The 15,636-nt window shown below is 40.0% G+C and overlaps 2 protein-coding genes across 4 annotated transcripts; both read right to left on the minus strand.

Annotated features, from left to right (window-relative positions):
- Positions 1 to 457: 457 nt before the first annotated feature.
- Positions 458 to 3,074, minus strand: LOC139658824 (E3 ubiquitin-protein ligase TRIM39-like). 2 transcript variants are annotated; one of them, XM_071537002.1, is made up of 2 exons: positions 3,038 to 3,074; positions 458 to 2,776 (listed from the first exon to the last, which is right to left on the minus strand). In XM_071537002.1, the coding sequence occupies exon 2, from the start codon at positions 2,765 to 2,767 to the stop codon at positions 1,124 to 1,126; it is 1,644 nt and encodes a 547-aa protein (XP_071393103.1). In that variant the 5' UTR covers positions 2,768 to 2,776; positions 3,038 to 3,074; the 3' UTR covers positions 458 to 1,123. The 2 variants fall into 2 exon arrangements, with proteins under 2 accessions (XP_071393103.1, XP_071393104.1); XM_071537003.1 differs by having other exon boundaries at positions 458 to 2,769; positions 3,038 to 3,065.
- Positions 3,075 to 8,286: 5,212 nt separating this feature from the next.
- Positions 8,287 to 10,960, minus strand: LOC139658814 (E3 ubiquitin-protein ligase TRIM21-like). 2 transcript variants are annotated; one of them, XM_071536985.1, is made up of 2 exons: positions 10,848 to 10,960; positions 8,287 to 10,586 (listed from the first exon to the last, which is right to left on the minus strand). In XM_071536985.1, the coding sequence occupies exon 2, from the start codon at positions 10,575 to 10,577 to the stop codon at positions 8,934 to 8,936; it is 1,644 nt and encodes a 547-aa protein (XP_071393086.1). In that variant the 5' UTR covers positions 10,578 to 10,586; positions 10,848 to 10,960; the 3' UTR covers positions 8,287 to 8,933. The 2 variants fall into 2 exon arrangements, with proteins under 2 accessions (XP_071393086.1, XP_071393087.1); XM_071536986.1 differs by having other exon boundaries at positions 8,287 to 10,593; positions 10,848 to 10,928.
- Positions 10,961 to 15,636: the final 4,676 nt, after the last annotated feature.

Genomic DNA, 15,636 nt, shown 5'->3' on the forward strand with positions numbered 1-15,636 from the left:
TTGATTTGTTGTACATTCAGAGTGTGATCCTCCTCTCCCAGTGTATGTGATTCAGGTTTTACACAAGTTGTGTGAATTGTTGAGCACATCCAGACAGAAAGAACAGAGGAACTGCTCTCTGAACAGCAGACTGCTGACAGAGGACATTTCTATGAGGATCAGGTTATCATATTCTATAGAGGGCTTTCAGCTGATGGATGCTGCCCTCTGGCGGCCATATTGGAGGTCCACAGCTCATGGCAACAATGACTGAGAACAGCTGATTGTATTTCTAATCGTATGACTTGTCTGTTTAATCAGTGTGGAATAGATATGGTTAATTTCTGTTCTCTATGTGTTGGTTACCTTTTACAGTAGACATTTTTCAAGCTTTGATATCAGTCAAACATTAAATAATTTAAGTAGCCTATGCAGGAAAATAACAGTCATGTAACCATACAAACTCTTTCTATTGGCTTTTATTTATTTCATTAATTTCCTTTCATGTGAGAAACATACAGTAGATTGCAGAATTTGTTCTTTTTCAATAAAATGCTCATTAGTAATTGTGTATAATTAAAATGCTCAGTATCTGTACACTACTATGACAGTAATCACCTTTTTAGTTCATCACCTGGACATGTTACACTGAAACTGGAAAATTGGTAGTTTTCAGACTATATAGTTTTCACACGCAATAGTGATTAGATTCAATGAAGTTTTTATGATCCCTCTGCAACAAGTAGTGATACCATACATAAATGAAAAACAGGATATAAAGAAAAAGGTATAAAGAGTTTAAAGTTTCTTAAACTTTAACTAACATTGTTTTTTTTTCATGATAAAACTAAATCATTTTGCCAAGAAGAAGAAAGGTAAAGAGACAAGAGACATTAGTAGTTACTGGGCTTTTTTCACCGACAGGGAGTTTGTCTAATTCTTCTCTCAGTGGAGAGCTCCATTGAAAGAACAAATTCATCTTCAAATGTGCTTAAGACAAGTCTGTGAAGTGTTTTTTCTGTTGTTTTATAAAACAAATTCAACATTAGAATGGCTATAACAGTTACCTGAAAAAAACAACGTATGTGTAAATTTGTTATCTTACATGACGATGAATCCTATCTGAGAAAAACAAATGATTAGTCTAATCTGTGTGATTGACAGGAGAGATGATCAGAGGGGCAGAGTTTTTACCACCGTAATTAAGATCGGTACTGAAGAATGGGTAGAGTTTCTCAGTGAAGGTGCAGCCAGTAAAGGAGTAGATAAGAGCTGCAACATCTACGTCATAAAAGGAGACCAGACCCTCCTCATAATCCACAAACACCCCCACCTTCTGAGGCTTTGGTTTCAGAGAGAGGAGGACAGCAGGGTCAGCAGAAGCTTTGTACTCATTTCCATTCCTCAGACATATAGTCCAGAAGCCATTCTTGGGGCTCGCTGTGATTTGTCCCTTCCTGTTGATCGACCCTCTGGCCACTCCTAAATCCCAGTCAGTCTTCCCTTTAACCTGAACCTCGTAGTAAAACCTTCCTGAAGAGAAGCTCTGCTTTCCTAAGACACAGGTACAATAAGAAAATCTCTCTGGGTTTTCTGGGAGATTATTCTCTTCATCACCACAATTTACTTGTTCCCCATCATCAGACAGGATGAGATAGGCTTGCGCTGTATCAGGATCCAGAGTCACATCCAATGCATACTGCTGGACCCTCTTCAGCTCAGCCTCAACAGACAGCTTCTCCATCTCTTTCCTGAGAGTCTCCTCCAGCTGAGCCACAGCTCTCCTCACAGTCCCCTCATATGATGAGCGATGGACACTGACCTCTGTCCAGTCCTTGGTGTGTGGAGGAGTGTTCAGGGATGGGAAGCTTTGGAGGAGGTGGAGGTGGTCTTCAGTGAGTGAGAGCTGCTTCACCTCAGTGGTTCTCTTCATCAGCTCAGAGATTTCCTGTTCCAACTCTTTGATGAAGCCTTCAGCCTGTTTCTCTGTTGTTTTCTGCTTCTCTTGGATCGTCTCAATGAGCTCAGCCTGGCCTCTCTCCACAGACTGCATCAGAGCAGTGAAGACCCGCACACTGTCTGCTGTCTCTCTGTCTGCATCTTCCTTGCTGAGCTCTACTGAGTGTTTGATCTCCTGAATCTTCACTTGTCTCTCCTGGATCTTCTGCTGAATTTCAGCCTCTGTCTTCCCCAGCTCAGCCTTCTTTCCTTCATATTGTTCTTTCAGAGGAACAAAATCATGTGACTTGTGGTCTAACACAGTGCAGAGCAGACACACACACATCTGGTCAGTCTTGCAGAACAGCTCCAGTGGTTTATCATGCTCTTTACACATCCTGTCTTCCAGGTTCTCCACAGGATCGATCAGCTTGTGTTTTTTCAGGCTTTTGTTTCTCTGATGAGGCTCCAGGTGAGTCTCACAGTAGGAGGCCAGACACACCAGGCAGGACTTCAGGGCCTTCAGTTTGGTCCCAGTGCAGACGTCACAGGGAACTTCTCCTGGTTTGGCACATCGTTGGTCTGGGCAGCTGCTGGCTTTCATCTGAGCTGACTTTCTGAACTGAGCAGCCATCTCAGATATTAAAGTATTCACCTGCAGCTTAGGTCTTGTGTTGAAAACCTCTTTACACATGGGACACTGGAACTGGACACTAACATCCCAGTGCTGTGTGATACAGTTCTTGCAGAAGTTGTGTCCACATGGTGTGGAGACTGGATCAGTGAACACATCCAGACAGATGGAGCACAGAAACTGCTCTTCAGATAGGAGACTGCTGGCAGCGGACATATCTAGACACTGAGACCAAAAGTGAAAGTGTGAAATAACAATACTGTAACACATAATTCTTGAATATTCATAGTAGAAAATATCAAAGTTAGATTATTGGAATATTATCAAAAGTCATTTTGAGTTATGTAGTTATATTGCACTTCACTGAAAACGTCATTTGTCAAGTATCAGTGCAAAATGAAAACAGGGAAACATCCCATCTGCATACAGCTCAATTATGTGTCACTGCTCTCTGTTTAAACAGTAAATATTATCTGCTGTACTCACCTGTGTTCGTCTAAGACTCTGCTGTATTGTTGAGAAAGGCCTGATGAACTTAGGTTTATTTTTCTTTTGAGAGAAAGAGAGAGACTCTTCTTACTGCAGCAGTGCTGTCGCTCTGAGTTACTTTCAGTTTCACTTCAGGAATGTGACGCTGAAAAATTCCTGTCTCTCCAGTGTTGCTCCGCCTCTTACTGCAGGTAAACTGGTAATGTTTTGTTTCCTCAGTCAGTGTTGGACATGACTACATTGACACCTCTGACCTCCCTGAACGGTGGAAAGGAAAAGAGAATTTCGTAGTTGTCATCACAGTATCAGTCTGCTGTGTTGTTGTCACTCTTCCTCTGCAGCTGTTCATATGGATTTATATTTCCCCCAAAACAAATCATACTGTTAAATCACAAGTCTCCACCCCACCTGCATCATCACCTAGACTGCCACTCCTGACTAGACCACTCCCCCAAGATTATATAACTCCACCCTTCAGGGCGGTGACTCTACTCTTTTCCCTCCAAACCATTCCAGGCAGAACAAAGAGAGAACTGATGTGAGTTATATAAGGACTTTTCAACTTTATAACATGTTATTTGGTTGGCATGTATTTTTTGAAAGTTAACAGATTGTTTGTATTTATTATGATAGATTCCTGAGTTTAATCCTGTTAATTAAGGAGAAAAGGGTGGAATGCCAGATTGTGGATGCATTAATGATGTAAGTTAAAACGATAACCTAATTTACCTAATTTATTATTATTTGTTTGATACCATGATTTTTGTAATATTTTCTTTTAATATTTCTTTGTATAGAAAAAATCATCCACCAACCACCATCCAACTGTTACCCATTTCAGTCCACCTTGATTACAATAAATGGTTGGAACGGCTTCCTGGATCCTGTGTTTAAATGTGCACCACATTAGATGTTCTGTGAGCCAACGCCACCACAACCAATATAGCTTTTTCACGTACATAAACTCAAAATTGTGAAATGCTGTAAAAAAGTGATTTGAAAACCCAATCTCAGTTCTCTAAATCTATAAACAGGATTGTAACCCACAGCTTGCAGGTACAATCCTCAGTTTACAATTACATATCACCATTATGTCTCTAAAGACAAATGTGTATTGTGTTTTACAACTGTGGAAACACAATTCTGCTTGTATAGCACTTTTAGCCTCCAATACCAAGGAAAAATTACAACAGCAAGTAGTCATAACTGGGAAGGAAGTTGCTGGGGTTTTTCAAAGTAAAAGTCTCACGTTTGTCTTAGTTTTTCCATTTGGCAGAGAAGTTTCCATACCTGACACCAGAACTTAATTTGGGCAAATAGAGCAAATATACGGCATCTCAATTAGGGGGGATGGGACGCTCCTCTTAATTCCTCTTCTTCAATTGCTTACATATAATAGAACAGGTGTTGATTTTACATACCCAGCATATGGACTTTCTCAGTCATTTACTACTGTATTAAAAGAAAAAAAAAAATCAAAAATAGCTCTTGAATCCAATCAAGAATACAACTTTTGGTTAAGTTAACAGAGTCGAGATGGATTGGAGACAAAGCAAAGTTGGGTTTTTCCAACATCTGTCACTCCGCTGCCAACGCAACCGATTGTCCAGAAAGGGGCGTTGCGTTGTCACTCCGTCAAAACTGTCTCCCATAGGAATGAATGGACTGCTGGTGTACCATAATGAAATTAATATTCAGTTGTGGAGGAGGCGTGAGGGGAAGACTTTATAAACATGACCTTCATTTCAGGGAACAGTCTGGAAAATCTTGAAATACATGGAAAGTGGATTTGATCATTTCTTGGTCTTGAAAAGTTTGGGAACTGCACAAAAAGTTTGGAAATGTTGTGGAAAAAAATTTCTGTTCCAATACACAATCATATTTCACATAATTGTAACCTTGCAGTCATTTTGTAAGAAACATTTCACACTGAACGCTGACCAAAATCATCAAATCCAGTCAAGACGTTAAAGGTCTGGAAAAAGTATGGGATTTTAAAAAGTATAATGTGAGGAACCCGTTTTAACTACACTGGTCTGATATGTTTAGTCTGCAGGAGGCTGTGCAGCACCTTCAGTCTGCCCCGAGGATGAGGAGGAGCTGGTTTGGTGGAGAGCGCCCCCTAGTGGTGGAGGTGGAGGAGAAGAAGCTGGAGGGAAACTTCCTACATCAGCTGGAGGAGATTCATTCCAAAATCCACCATTTGAAAACAGTGACATCTACTCTAATGTTAAACGACTGAAAACTGACATACAAAACCAAACATTTTCGATACCAGGAATCATCTGTATTTTTTTGAATATTAAGACATGAATTTCAGGCAGCAGACTTTCCCTCAAAATTGATATATAGTGTTTTGGAATGAAACCCTTCACTTACCCCTCATCTCCCTGTGTGTCGATGTAACCCACATAATGAAATCACACTGTAGTAATTAATGTCATCTTGCATTTTCTGTTGCATTTTGATCCAAATACACACAAGGCAAGGGCTATACAATTTTTTGGCAGTCAAAGTGCTTTACGGTAATGCCATGTTGTGTGGATGGGTGGCGCATGTGTATTGCACTGTGAAAACTGAAGAGAGAAAGAGAACATTGTGTATGAGCTCTGTATAAGAAACCTGGTTACATCATCATTATACAATCCTCTCCTTCCTCCATTTACACCAAACACAATTCATAAAAAAAGTTGGTGATCTAGGAATTGAAGCTACTGTTGCATTCTTTGTAAATTGCCCAGGATATGATTGTTTAATACTTAAAGATCCCATATTAATCAATTGTCATATTTTGTCTTCAAATAAACTGTGGCTCAGGATAAAACTAATGCTGTTCATGATGTTTTCTAAATAAATGTAATGTAGTTAAAAGGGTGTTTATTGAATGAATTTGTAGACTTAAGTCCTCACAATACTGGACTCTGATTGGCTGACAGCAGCAGCTCCTCTAATTCAAATGAGGTAAACATGGGGCACGTTCAATCTGAAAGCGGTGTGCACCGTTTTGCTACGGTTTCCGGGTTGAACGTCATGTTTCCTCGAAACAGTGTGAAACGGTGTGCAACGGGCTTTGAGGTACGTTGTCTCTCGTTTGGTGGGTGTGTCAGAGGTGTTAGCCAATCAGCAGCGACGTGTATATAAACCCTGCCGTATTATAAAGGCAGTGCGCACAATGGATCCGACAAAAGTCCTTTACAAATGCGTCCGCTGCAGCTTGCTGTCTGCAACAACTGAACTAATTAGAAGACATGTTTGTATCTTTTGCTATTGTTTGTTCCATTGTGGAGTGACACTTTCATAAACTTTTCTACTCCACTCTACTCCTCTAAATATATAATGGTAAATATTACAATATCATATCACAACAACAGTGATCAGCAATAATGATAGGCCTCATAATAAAATAATTAGCTCATATAGTTCCTAACGCAGTCTCGAAGGTAAGAAGTGGATTATCCTTCACCTGAAATGTTTGCCTTTTCATCCTGAAATGCAAATGAGGCAAATGTTGGATCACTATAATTAGGAACCACAGTTTCCACAAACCCCTTCACTCCATTGGGATGTTCTCTGCTATTCTGGGCGGCAAGGGCAGTGACTGTAACATCGAGCGTATTTTGTAGTATTAAACACATATTTAAAGAACGCAAAGAATGGCCTTCTCAGCTGCCGTAGTTGCAACGTTTGCGTAACACAACAGGGTGTTCAACGCACCACCGTTTCCGTTTAAATAAACGTTTTGCTACGTTTTGTCGGGGCTGAACACAGGGCTGCTGAGTGGAGGCTTCATCAGACATTTTTTCAGACTTTAAAATGGTCACTCTACAGGAGAATATTATGTTTTATACTGTAAGACATTTTATTGTTTATCACACTCTCAAAAAGAAATCTTGATTGATTTATTTTACATGTTTCAAATAAAAAATATGCAGCTTGGCAAACTGACAAGACAACGTTTTGCCTCTAGGCTTCGTCAGCTGATTGACTGACCTGACTTTTTGAGAGTGTGTGTTTCCTTTTTCTGATTTTTGAATCGCCTGTTTGAAATCAAGGCACCAGAGAAGCCTTAGGCCTACTTTATGTACAAACAGATATCAAAGTTAGATTATTGGAATACTAGCAAAAGTAATTTTAGTTACAGGTTTTTCAATTGCACTTCATTGAAACCTTCATGTGACAAGTGTCAGTGTATAATGAACACAGGGAAACATCCCGTCTGGATACAGCTCAATTATGTGTCACTGCTCTCTGTTTAAACAATAAATATTATCTGCTGTACTCACCTGTGTACCTCTAAGACTCTGCTGTATTGTTGAGAAAGGCCTGATGAACTTAGGTTTATTTTTCTATTGAGAGAAAGAGAGAGACTCTTCTAACTGCAGCAGTGCTGTCGCTCTGAGTTACTTTTAGTTTCACTTCAGGAATGTGACGCTGAAACACTCCTGTCTCTCCAGTGTTGCTCCGCCTCTTACTGCAGGTAAACTGGTAATGTTTTGTTTCCTCAGTCAGTGTTGGACATGACTACATTGACACCTCTGACCTCCCTGGACGGTGGAAAGGAAAAGAGAATTTCCCAGTTGTCATCACAGTATCAGTCTGCTGTGTTGTTGTCACTCTTCCTGTGCAGCTGTTCATACAGCAACACACACCTGGCCAGACAGAAAGAGACAGCAACTCTGTCTTCATTAAATCTTAATCATTACAGTGTGTGTAAGAGTGTGTGTGTCCATGAATGTGTGTGTTGTTGCTTCTTTAATTTGTTGTACATTCAGCGTGTGATCCTCCTCTCCCAGTATGTGTGATTCAGGTTTTACTCAAGTTGTGTGAATTGTTGAGCACATCCAGACAGAAAGAACAGAGGAACTGCTCTCTGAACAGCAGACTGCTGACAGAGGACATTTCTGTGAGGATCAGGTTATCATATTCTATAGAGGGCTTTCAGCTGATGGATGCTGCCCTCTGGCGGCCATATTGGAGGTCCACAGCTCATGGCAACAATGACTGAGAACAGCTGATTGTATTTCTAATCTTATGACTTGTCTGTTTAATCAGTGTGGAATAGATATGGTTCATTTCTGTTCTCTATGTGTTGATTACCTTTAAAGTAAAGACATTTTTTAATCTTTGATATCAGTCAAACATTAAATAATTTAAGTAGCCTATGCAGGAAAATAACAGTCATGTAACCATACAAGCTCTTTCTATTGGCTTTTATTTATTTCAGTAAATTCTTTTAATTTGAGAAACATACAGCAGATTGCAGAAATCATTCTTTTTCAATAAAATGCTCATTAGTAATTGTGTAGAATGAAAATGCTCAGTATATGTACACTGCTATGACAGTAATCACCTTTTTAGTTCATCACCTGGACATGTTACAATGAAACTGGAAAATTGCTAGTTTTCACACTCCTGCAATAGTGATTAGATTCAATGAAGTTTTTATGATCCCTGTGTTTGCTGCAACAAGTAGTAATACCACACATAAAAGAAAAACAGGATATAAAGAAAAATACAGAATTTACCATATTAACCAGAATCTGGAGTTTAACCTTTCTTTAACTTTAACTTTAACATTGTTTTTTGTTTTTTTTCATGATAAAACTAAATCTTTTTGCCAAGAAGAAGAAAGGTAAAGAGACAAGAGACATTAGTAGTTACTGGACTTTTTTCACCGACAGGGAGTTTGTCTAATTCTTCTCTCAGTGGAGAGCTCCATTGAAAGAAAAAAAAATTAATCTTCAAATGTGCTTAAGACAAGTCTGTGAAGTGTTTTTTCTGTTGTTTTATAAAGAAAAAAGAATCAACATTAGAATGGCTATAACAGTTACCTGAAGAAAAAACAACGATAACAAATTTACATGTGTAAATTTGAGAAAAACAAATGATTAGTCTAATCTGTGTGCTTGGCAGGAGAGATGATCAGAGGGGCGGAGTTTTTACCACCATCATTATTACAGGGACAGAAGTATGGGTAGAGTTTCTCAGTGAAGGTGCAGCCAGTATAGGAGTAGATAAGAGCTGCAGCATCTACGTCATAAAAGGAGACCAGACCCTCCTCATAATCCACAAACACCCCCACCTTCTGAGGCTTCGATTTCAGAGAGAGGACGACAGAAGGGCTAGCAAGAGCTTTGTACTCATTTCCATTTCTCAACCGAATAGTCCAGTAGCCATTCTTGGGGCTCAGTGTGATGTTTCCCTTCCTGTTGATCGACCCTCTGGCCACTCCTAAATTCCACTTAGTCTTCCCTTTAACCTGAACCTCATAGTAAAATCTTCCTGAAGAGAAGCTCTGCTTTCCTAAGATAAAGGTACAAGAAGAAAATCTCTCTGGGTTTTCTGGGAGATTCTTCTTTACATCACCACAATTTACTTGTTTCCCATCATCAGACAGGATGAGAAAGGGACTTGCTGTATCAGGATCCAGAGTCACATCCACTGCATACTGCTGGACCCTCTTCAGCTCAGCTTTAGCAGACAGCTTCTCCATCTCTTTCCTGAGAGTCTCCTCCAGCTGAGCCACAGCTCTCCTCACAGTCCCCTCATATGATGAGCGATGGACACTGACCTCTGTCCAGTCCTTGGTGTGTGGAGGAGTGTTCAGGGATGGGAGGCTTTGGAGGAGGTGGAGGTGGTCTTCAGTGCGTGAGAGCTGCTCCACCTCAGCGGTTCTCTTCATCAACTCAGAGATTTCCTGTTCCAGCTCTTTGATGAAGCCTTCAGCCTGTTTCTCTGTTGTTTTCTGCTTCTCTTCGATCATCTCAATGAGCTCAGCCTGGCCTCTCTCCACAGACTGCATCAGAGCAGTGAAGACCCGCACACTGTCTGCTATCTCTCTGTCTGCATCTTCCTTGCTGAGCTCTACTGAGTGTTTGATCTCCTGAATCTTCAGTTGTCTCTCCTGGATCTTCTGCTGAATTTCAGCCTCTGTCTTCCCCAGCTCAGCCTTCTTTCCTTTATATTCTTCTTTCAGAGGAACAATATCATGTGATTTGTGGTCTAAAACAGTGCAGAGCAGACACACACACATCTGGTCAGTCTTGCAGAACAGCTCCAGTGGTTTATCATGCTCTTTACACATCCTGTCTTCCAGGTTCTCCACAGGATCGATCAGCTTGTGTTTATTCAGGCCTTTGAGTCTCTGATGAGGCTCCAGGTGAGTCTCACAGTAGGAGGCCAGACACACCAGGCAGGACTTCAGGGCCTTCAGTTTGGTCCCAGTGCAGACGTCACAGGGAACTTCTCCTGGTTTGGCACATCGTTGGTCTGGGCAGCTGCTGGCTTTCATCTGAGCTGACTTTCTGAACTGAGCAGCCATCTCAGATATGAAAGTATTGACCCGCAGCTTAGGTCGTCTCTTGAAAACCTCTTTACACATGGGACACTGGCACTGGACACTAATATCCCAGTGCTGTGTGATACAGTTTTTGCAGAAGTTGTGTCCACATGGTATGGCGACTGGACCAGTGAACACATCCAGACAGATGGAGCACAGAAACTGCTCTTCAGATAGGAGACAGCTGGCAGCGGACATATCTAGACACTGAGACCTAAAGTGAAAGTGTGAAATAACAGTACTGTAACACATAATTCTTGAATATTCCTAGTAGAAAATATCAAAGTTAGATTATTGGAATATTATCAAAAGTCATTTTGAGTCATGTAGTTATATTGCACTTCGCTGAAAACGTCATTTGACAAGTATCAGTGCAAAATGAAAACAGGGAAACATCCCATCTGGATACAGCTCAATTATGTGTCACTGCTCTCTGTTTAAACAGTAAATATTATCTGCTGTACTCACCTGTGTTCGTCTAAGACTCTGCTGTATTGTTGAGAAAGTCCTGATGAACTTAGATTTATTTTTCTTTCGAGAGAGAGAGAGAGACTCTTCTAACTGCAGCAGTGCTGTCGCTCTGAGTTACTTTCAGTTTCACTTCAGGAATGTGACGTTGAAACGCTCCTGTCTCTCCAGTGCAAGTGTGCAGGTTTGTCCAGAAGGGGGCGTTGCGTTGTCGCTCCGTTCAAATTGCCTCCCATAGGAATTAATGGACTGCTGGCGTACCGTAACGTAAATGAATATTCAGTTGTGAAGGAGGCACGGTCGAGGGTTGCCTAGACATGTTTTCCTTAAGTAACCATGACGTGGTGAGTTTTGTAAACAGGCCAAAGATTCCTGTCATCCCTTTTCTGAGGAAGAACCAGCTCCAGTCCGGATATATGTGCTGAGACAGTTGATATTGGAGTTATATTACAGTAAATACCAGAAATTTCTCTCTAATGATGTGACTGTGACACTTAATGCTCTGCAACCGAAAGCTGCCTTAGTTTTGGTATTTGGGATTGCATTAAAATGTCATGAAAGCAAATAGGCTACAGTTGTATTACACTCCAGATTGTGATTACATTTTACAGAATGGCAACAGAGTATGTGCAGATTTTTATTTATCTTTGAAGATATTATAAACATGACCTTCAATTCTACAGGTCTTGAAAGTCTTGAAATACATGGAAAGTGGATTTGATAATTTCTTGGTCTTGAAAAGTTTGGGAACTGCACAAAAACTTTGGAAATGTTGTGGAAAAATGTTCTATTCCAATACAAATTTATATTTCATGTAGCTGTAAACTTGCAGTCATTTTGTAACAAACATTTCACATTGAATGCTGACCAAAATCATCAAATCCTGTCAAGACATTAAAGGTCTGGAAAAAGTATGGGATTTTAAAAAGTATAATGTGAGGAACCCGTTTTAACTACACTGGTGTGATATGTTTAGTCTGCAGGAGGCTGTGCAGCACCTTCAGTCTGCCCCGAGGATGAGGAGGAGCTGGTTTGGTGGAGAGCGCCCCCTAGTGGTGGAGGTGGAGGAGAAGAAGCTGGAGGGAAACATCCTACATCAGCTGGAGGAGATTCATTCCAAAACGAGATATCCACCATTTGAAAACAGTGACATCTACTCTAATGTTAAACGACTGAAAACTGACATACAAATCCAAACATTTTCGATACTAGGAATCATCTGTAGTTTTTTTAATATGAAGAAATGAATTTCAGGCAGCAGCCTTTCCCTCAAAATATATATATAGTGTTTTGTAATGAAACCCTTCACTTACCCCTCATCTCCCTGTGTGTCGATGTAACCCACATAATGAACTCACACTGTAGTAATTAATGTCATCTTGCATTTTCTGTTGCATTTTGATCCAAATACACACAAGGCAAGGGCTATACAATTTTTCAGCAGTCAAAGTGCTTTACGGTAATGCCATGTTGTGTGGATGGATGGCACATGTGTATTGCACTTTGAAAACTCTTGAAGAGAGAAAGAGAACATTGTGTTTGAGCTCTGTATAAGAAAATAAGGCAAACTTTCGGCAAACTTTATTTATTTAGCACATTTCATACACAAAGCAAATACAATGTTCTTCACATAAAACAGAAAAAATACATACACCCTTCACAACTATTTAAAATGACATTAGAAAAGAAAGAAAGATATTGAGCAGTGACTCTCACACTGGTGACACCTCTGGTCAGCCAGTATCAAACTAAGTGTGCCTTACCCCTGAGGATATTCAAAGATAATCACCACCTAAAAGACCTCCCAGAAACACCGGAGCTTCTCTGAGAGTGACTCCCTCAATTTTTCCTCTTAAAAGGAAATCAATTTAGATGAGATCTTGAAGGATTCTTCGAAGGAGCCTAGAGTCTTTCCAGTGGTCTTACCCCACCCTGTAGGCAGGCCCCACAGTATAGGACTTGTAAATGTTCCTTTAGAACAATACACAGATCATCTAAACAATTACAATTATAAACTTCATCAGAGCAGAGAAACTACTCACCAGAGTTCCTCTAGACTCCTGTTGGGATCCTGTTTGTGAGGCCAATTGATGAATAATTTTGTATAAAATAGGTAAAACATAAATAAAAGAAATAAATAAAGATAACACCTGTTACATCTACATACAGATGATTTAGCAGAAGGCCACAGAGCAAAGGAACGTTTTGAGCCAACTTTGAAAACAGCTGACAGTGGGAGCACATCTCAGTGCTTCTGGAAGTTTATTCCAGTAATTGGGAGCATAATTACTAAAAGCAGCTTCACCTGATTTAGTTTTCACCCTGGGAACAACTAACAGACCGGTCCCAGATGACCTCAGAGGTCTGGGTGGCTCATATCCTATAGGAGCAGGTCAGAAATGTATTTTGGAGCTAAGCCATTTAGCGCTTTATAGACAAGCAGCAGGATTTTAAAATCAATTCTATGGCACACTGGAAGCCAATGCAGTGACCTAAGAACTGGTGTAATGTGTTCTGTGTTCTTAGTCTTAGTCAGAACTCTGGCAGCAGCATTCTGGATGAGCTGTAACCGCCCCAGAGTTTTTTTGGGGAGACCGGAGAGAAGACCATTGCAGTAGTCTAACCTGCTGGTAATGAAAGCGTGTATCAGCTTTTCTAAGTCAGGTTTTGACATAAGACCCCGTACTTTGGTTATATTCTTAAGATGATAAAAGGCAGATCTTGTAATGGTATTGATGTGTTTGTTAAAATTGCGATCGGCATCCATAATAACACCAAGATTCCTAGCTTGGTCTTTACTCTTGAGAGACAGGGAGTCAAGGAGTAATGCAAGTGCTTAAATACTAGTACTGCCATGGAGTATCTGTCAGAATATTGTTTCTAAAATCTTACTTCTGAAATAGTGATCCTGCTTGTGTGACTGTGTCAGCGCGGGAGACGGGCGAGAAGGGGCCGCCATCTTCTCCACTGCCGATTGGACCGCTCTGCAGACATCGACCAAGTGGGATTTAACTAACTTTTCCAGTCATCTATTCTTCTCTTCAAGTAAGATCGCCCCTTACATGGATTAAAAGACTTCAGGGTTAAAGGCACCATCAAGAAACTATTTGATTTGATTTTTTTTTTTTGGACACTTCCCCAAGAAAAGAAAGACAAACAAAACTGAGCTCATACCTCTTATTAACTAGGTGGTTGTGCACAACTATAAGTAACGCTGCAGCTAGATAGGATTTGTTTTCTGGGTTCTTTTTTTTTTAATTATTATCATTTTTTTTTAACAGCCGAGTTTTTGTTTAAACTTAAATGATTTTTGAGAATGGTGAAATACTGTACTCCAGGTTTCATGATATGCATGTAAATGCTTGTTTGGTTTCATAAGAGACAAACATTCAAATTTAAAGTTTGAAACAAACTTATTTGTGTCTGGTGTCATGTAAGAGTCCTCCACTGTCCAAAGGTAATAATCTAGAAATTTCATATGTATTATTATCTTTTATCAATCAAACCAGGATGCTATAACTTTAATGTAAGAGTGTAGTAATCCCAGACCTTGTGGATACATTTTCCAGTATTTCAACTTTAGGATTTTATTGATACCTGGTTACATCATCATTATACAATCCTCTCCTTCCTCCTCCATTTACACCAAACACAATTCATAAAAAAGTTGGTGATCTAGGAATTGAAGCTACTGTTGCATTCATTGTAAATTGCCCAGGATACGATCGTTTAATACTTAAAGATCCCATATTAATCAATTGTCATACTTTGTCTTCAAATAAACTGTGGCTCAGGATAAAACGAATGCTGTTCATGATGTTTTCCAAATAAATGTAATGTAGTTAAAAGGGTGTTTATTGAATGAATTTGTAGACTTAAGTCCTCACAATACTGGACTCTGATTGGCCGACAGCAGCAGCTCCTCTAATTCAAATGATGTAAACCTGCTGAGTGGAGGCTTCATCAGACATTTAAGAAGAATTTAAAATGGTCACTCTACAGGAGAATATTATGTTTTATACTGTAATACACTTTATAGTATTAAAATAAAAAGAAAAAAGAAAATCTGCACTTTCAAAAAGATATCTTGATTTATTTTACATGTTTCAAATAAAAAATATGCAGCTTAGCAAACTGAAAAGAAAAGACAATGTTTTGCCTCTAGGCTTCACCAGCTGATTGACTGACCTGACTTTTTGAGAGTGTGTGTTTCCTTTTTTTATTGTTTTCAGTTTGACTTCAGGAATGTGACGCTGAAACACTCCTGTCTCTCCAGTGTTGCTCCGCCTCTTACTGCAGGTAAACTGGTAATGTTTTGTTTCCTCAGTCAGTGTTGGACATGACTACATTGACACTTCTGAACTCCCTGGACGGTGGAAAGGAAAAGAGAATTTCCCAGTTGTCTTCACAGTATCAGTCTGCTGTGTTGTTGTCACTCTTCCTGTGCAGCTGTTCATACAGCAACACACACCTGGCCAGAGAGAAAGAGACAGCAACTCTATCTTCATTAAATCTTAATCATTACAGTGTGTGTAAGAGTGTGTGTGTCCATGAATGTGTGTGTTGTTGCTTCTCTGATTTGTTGTACATTCAGAGTGTGATTCTCCTCTCCCAGTGTGTGTGATTCAGGTTTTACTCAAGTTGTGTGAATTGTTGAGCACATCCAGACAGAAAGAACAGAGGAACTGCTCTCTGAACAGCAGACTGCTGACAGAGGACATTTCTGTGAGGATCAGGTTATCATATTCTATAGAGGGCTTTCAGCTGATGGATGCTGCCCTCTGGCGGC

Source organism: Centroberyx affinis, unplaced genomic scaffold (assembly GCF_046629955.1).
Source record: "Centroberyx affinis isolate AG114_WGS23_722 - 3 ecotype Tasmania unplaced genomic scaffold, CSIRO-AGI_Caff_v1 ptg002974l_1, whole genome shotgun sequence".
NCBI classification, from domain to species: domain Eukaryota; kingdom Metazoa; phylum Chordata; class Actinopteri; order Beryciformes; family Berycidae; genus Centroberyx; species Centroberyx affinis.

Bases quoted from the DNA above. Each gene is read 5' to 3' on its own strand.
- LOC139658824 (XM_071537002.1), bottom strand. From the start codon at position 2,767: ATGTCCGCTGCCAGCAGTCTCCTATCTGAAGAGCAGTTTCTGTGCTCC.
- LOC139658814 (XM_071536985.1), bottom strand. From the start codon at position 10,577: ATGTCCGCTGCCAGCTGTCTCCTATCTGAAGAGCAGTTTCTGTGCTCC.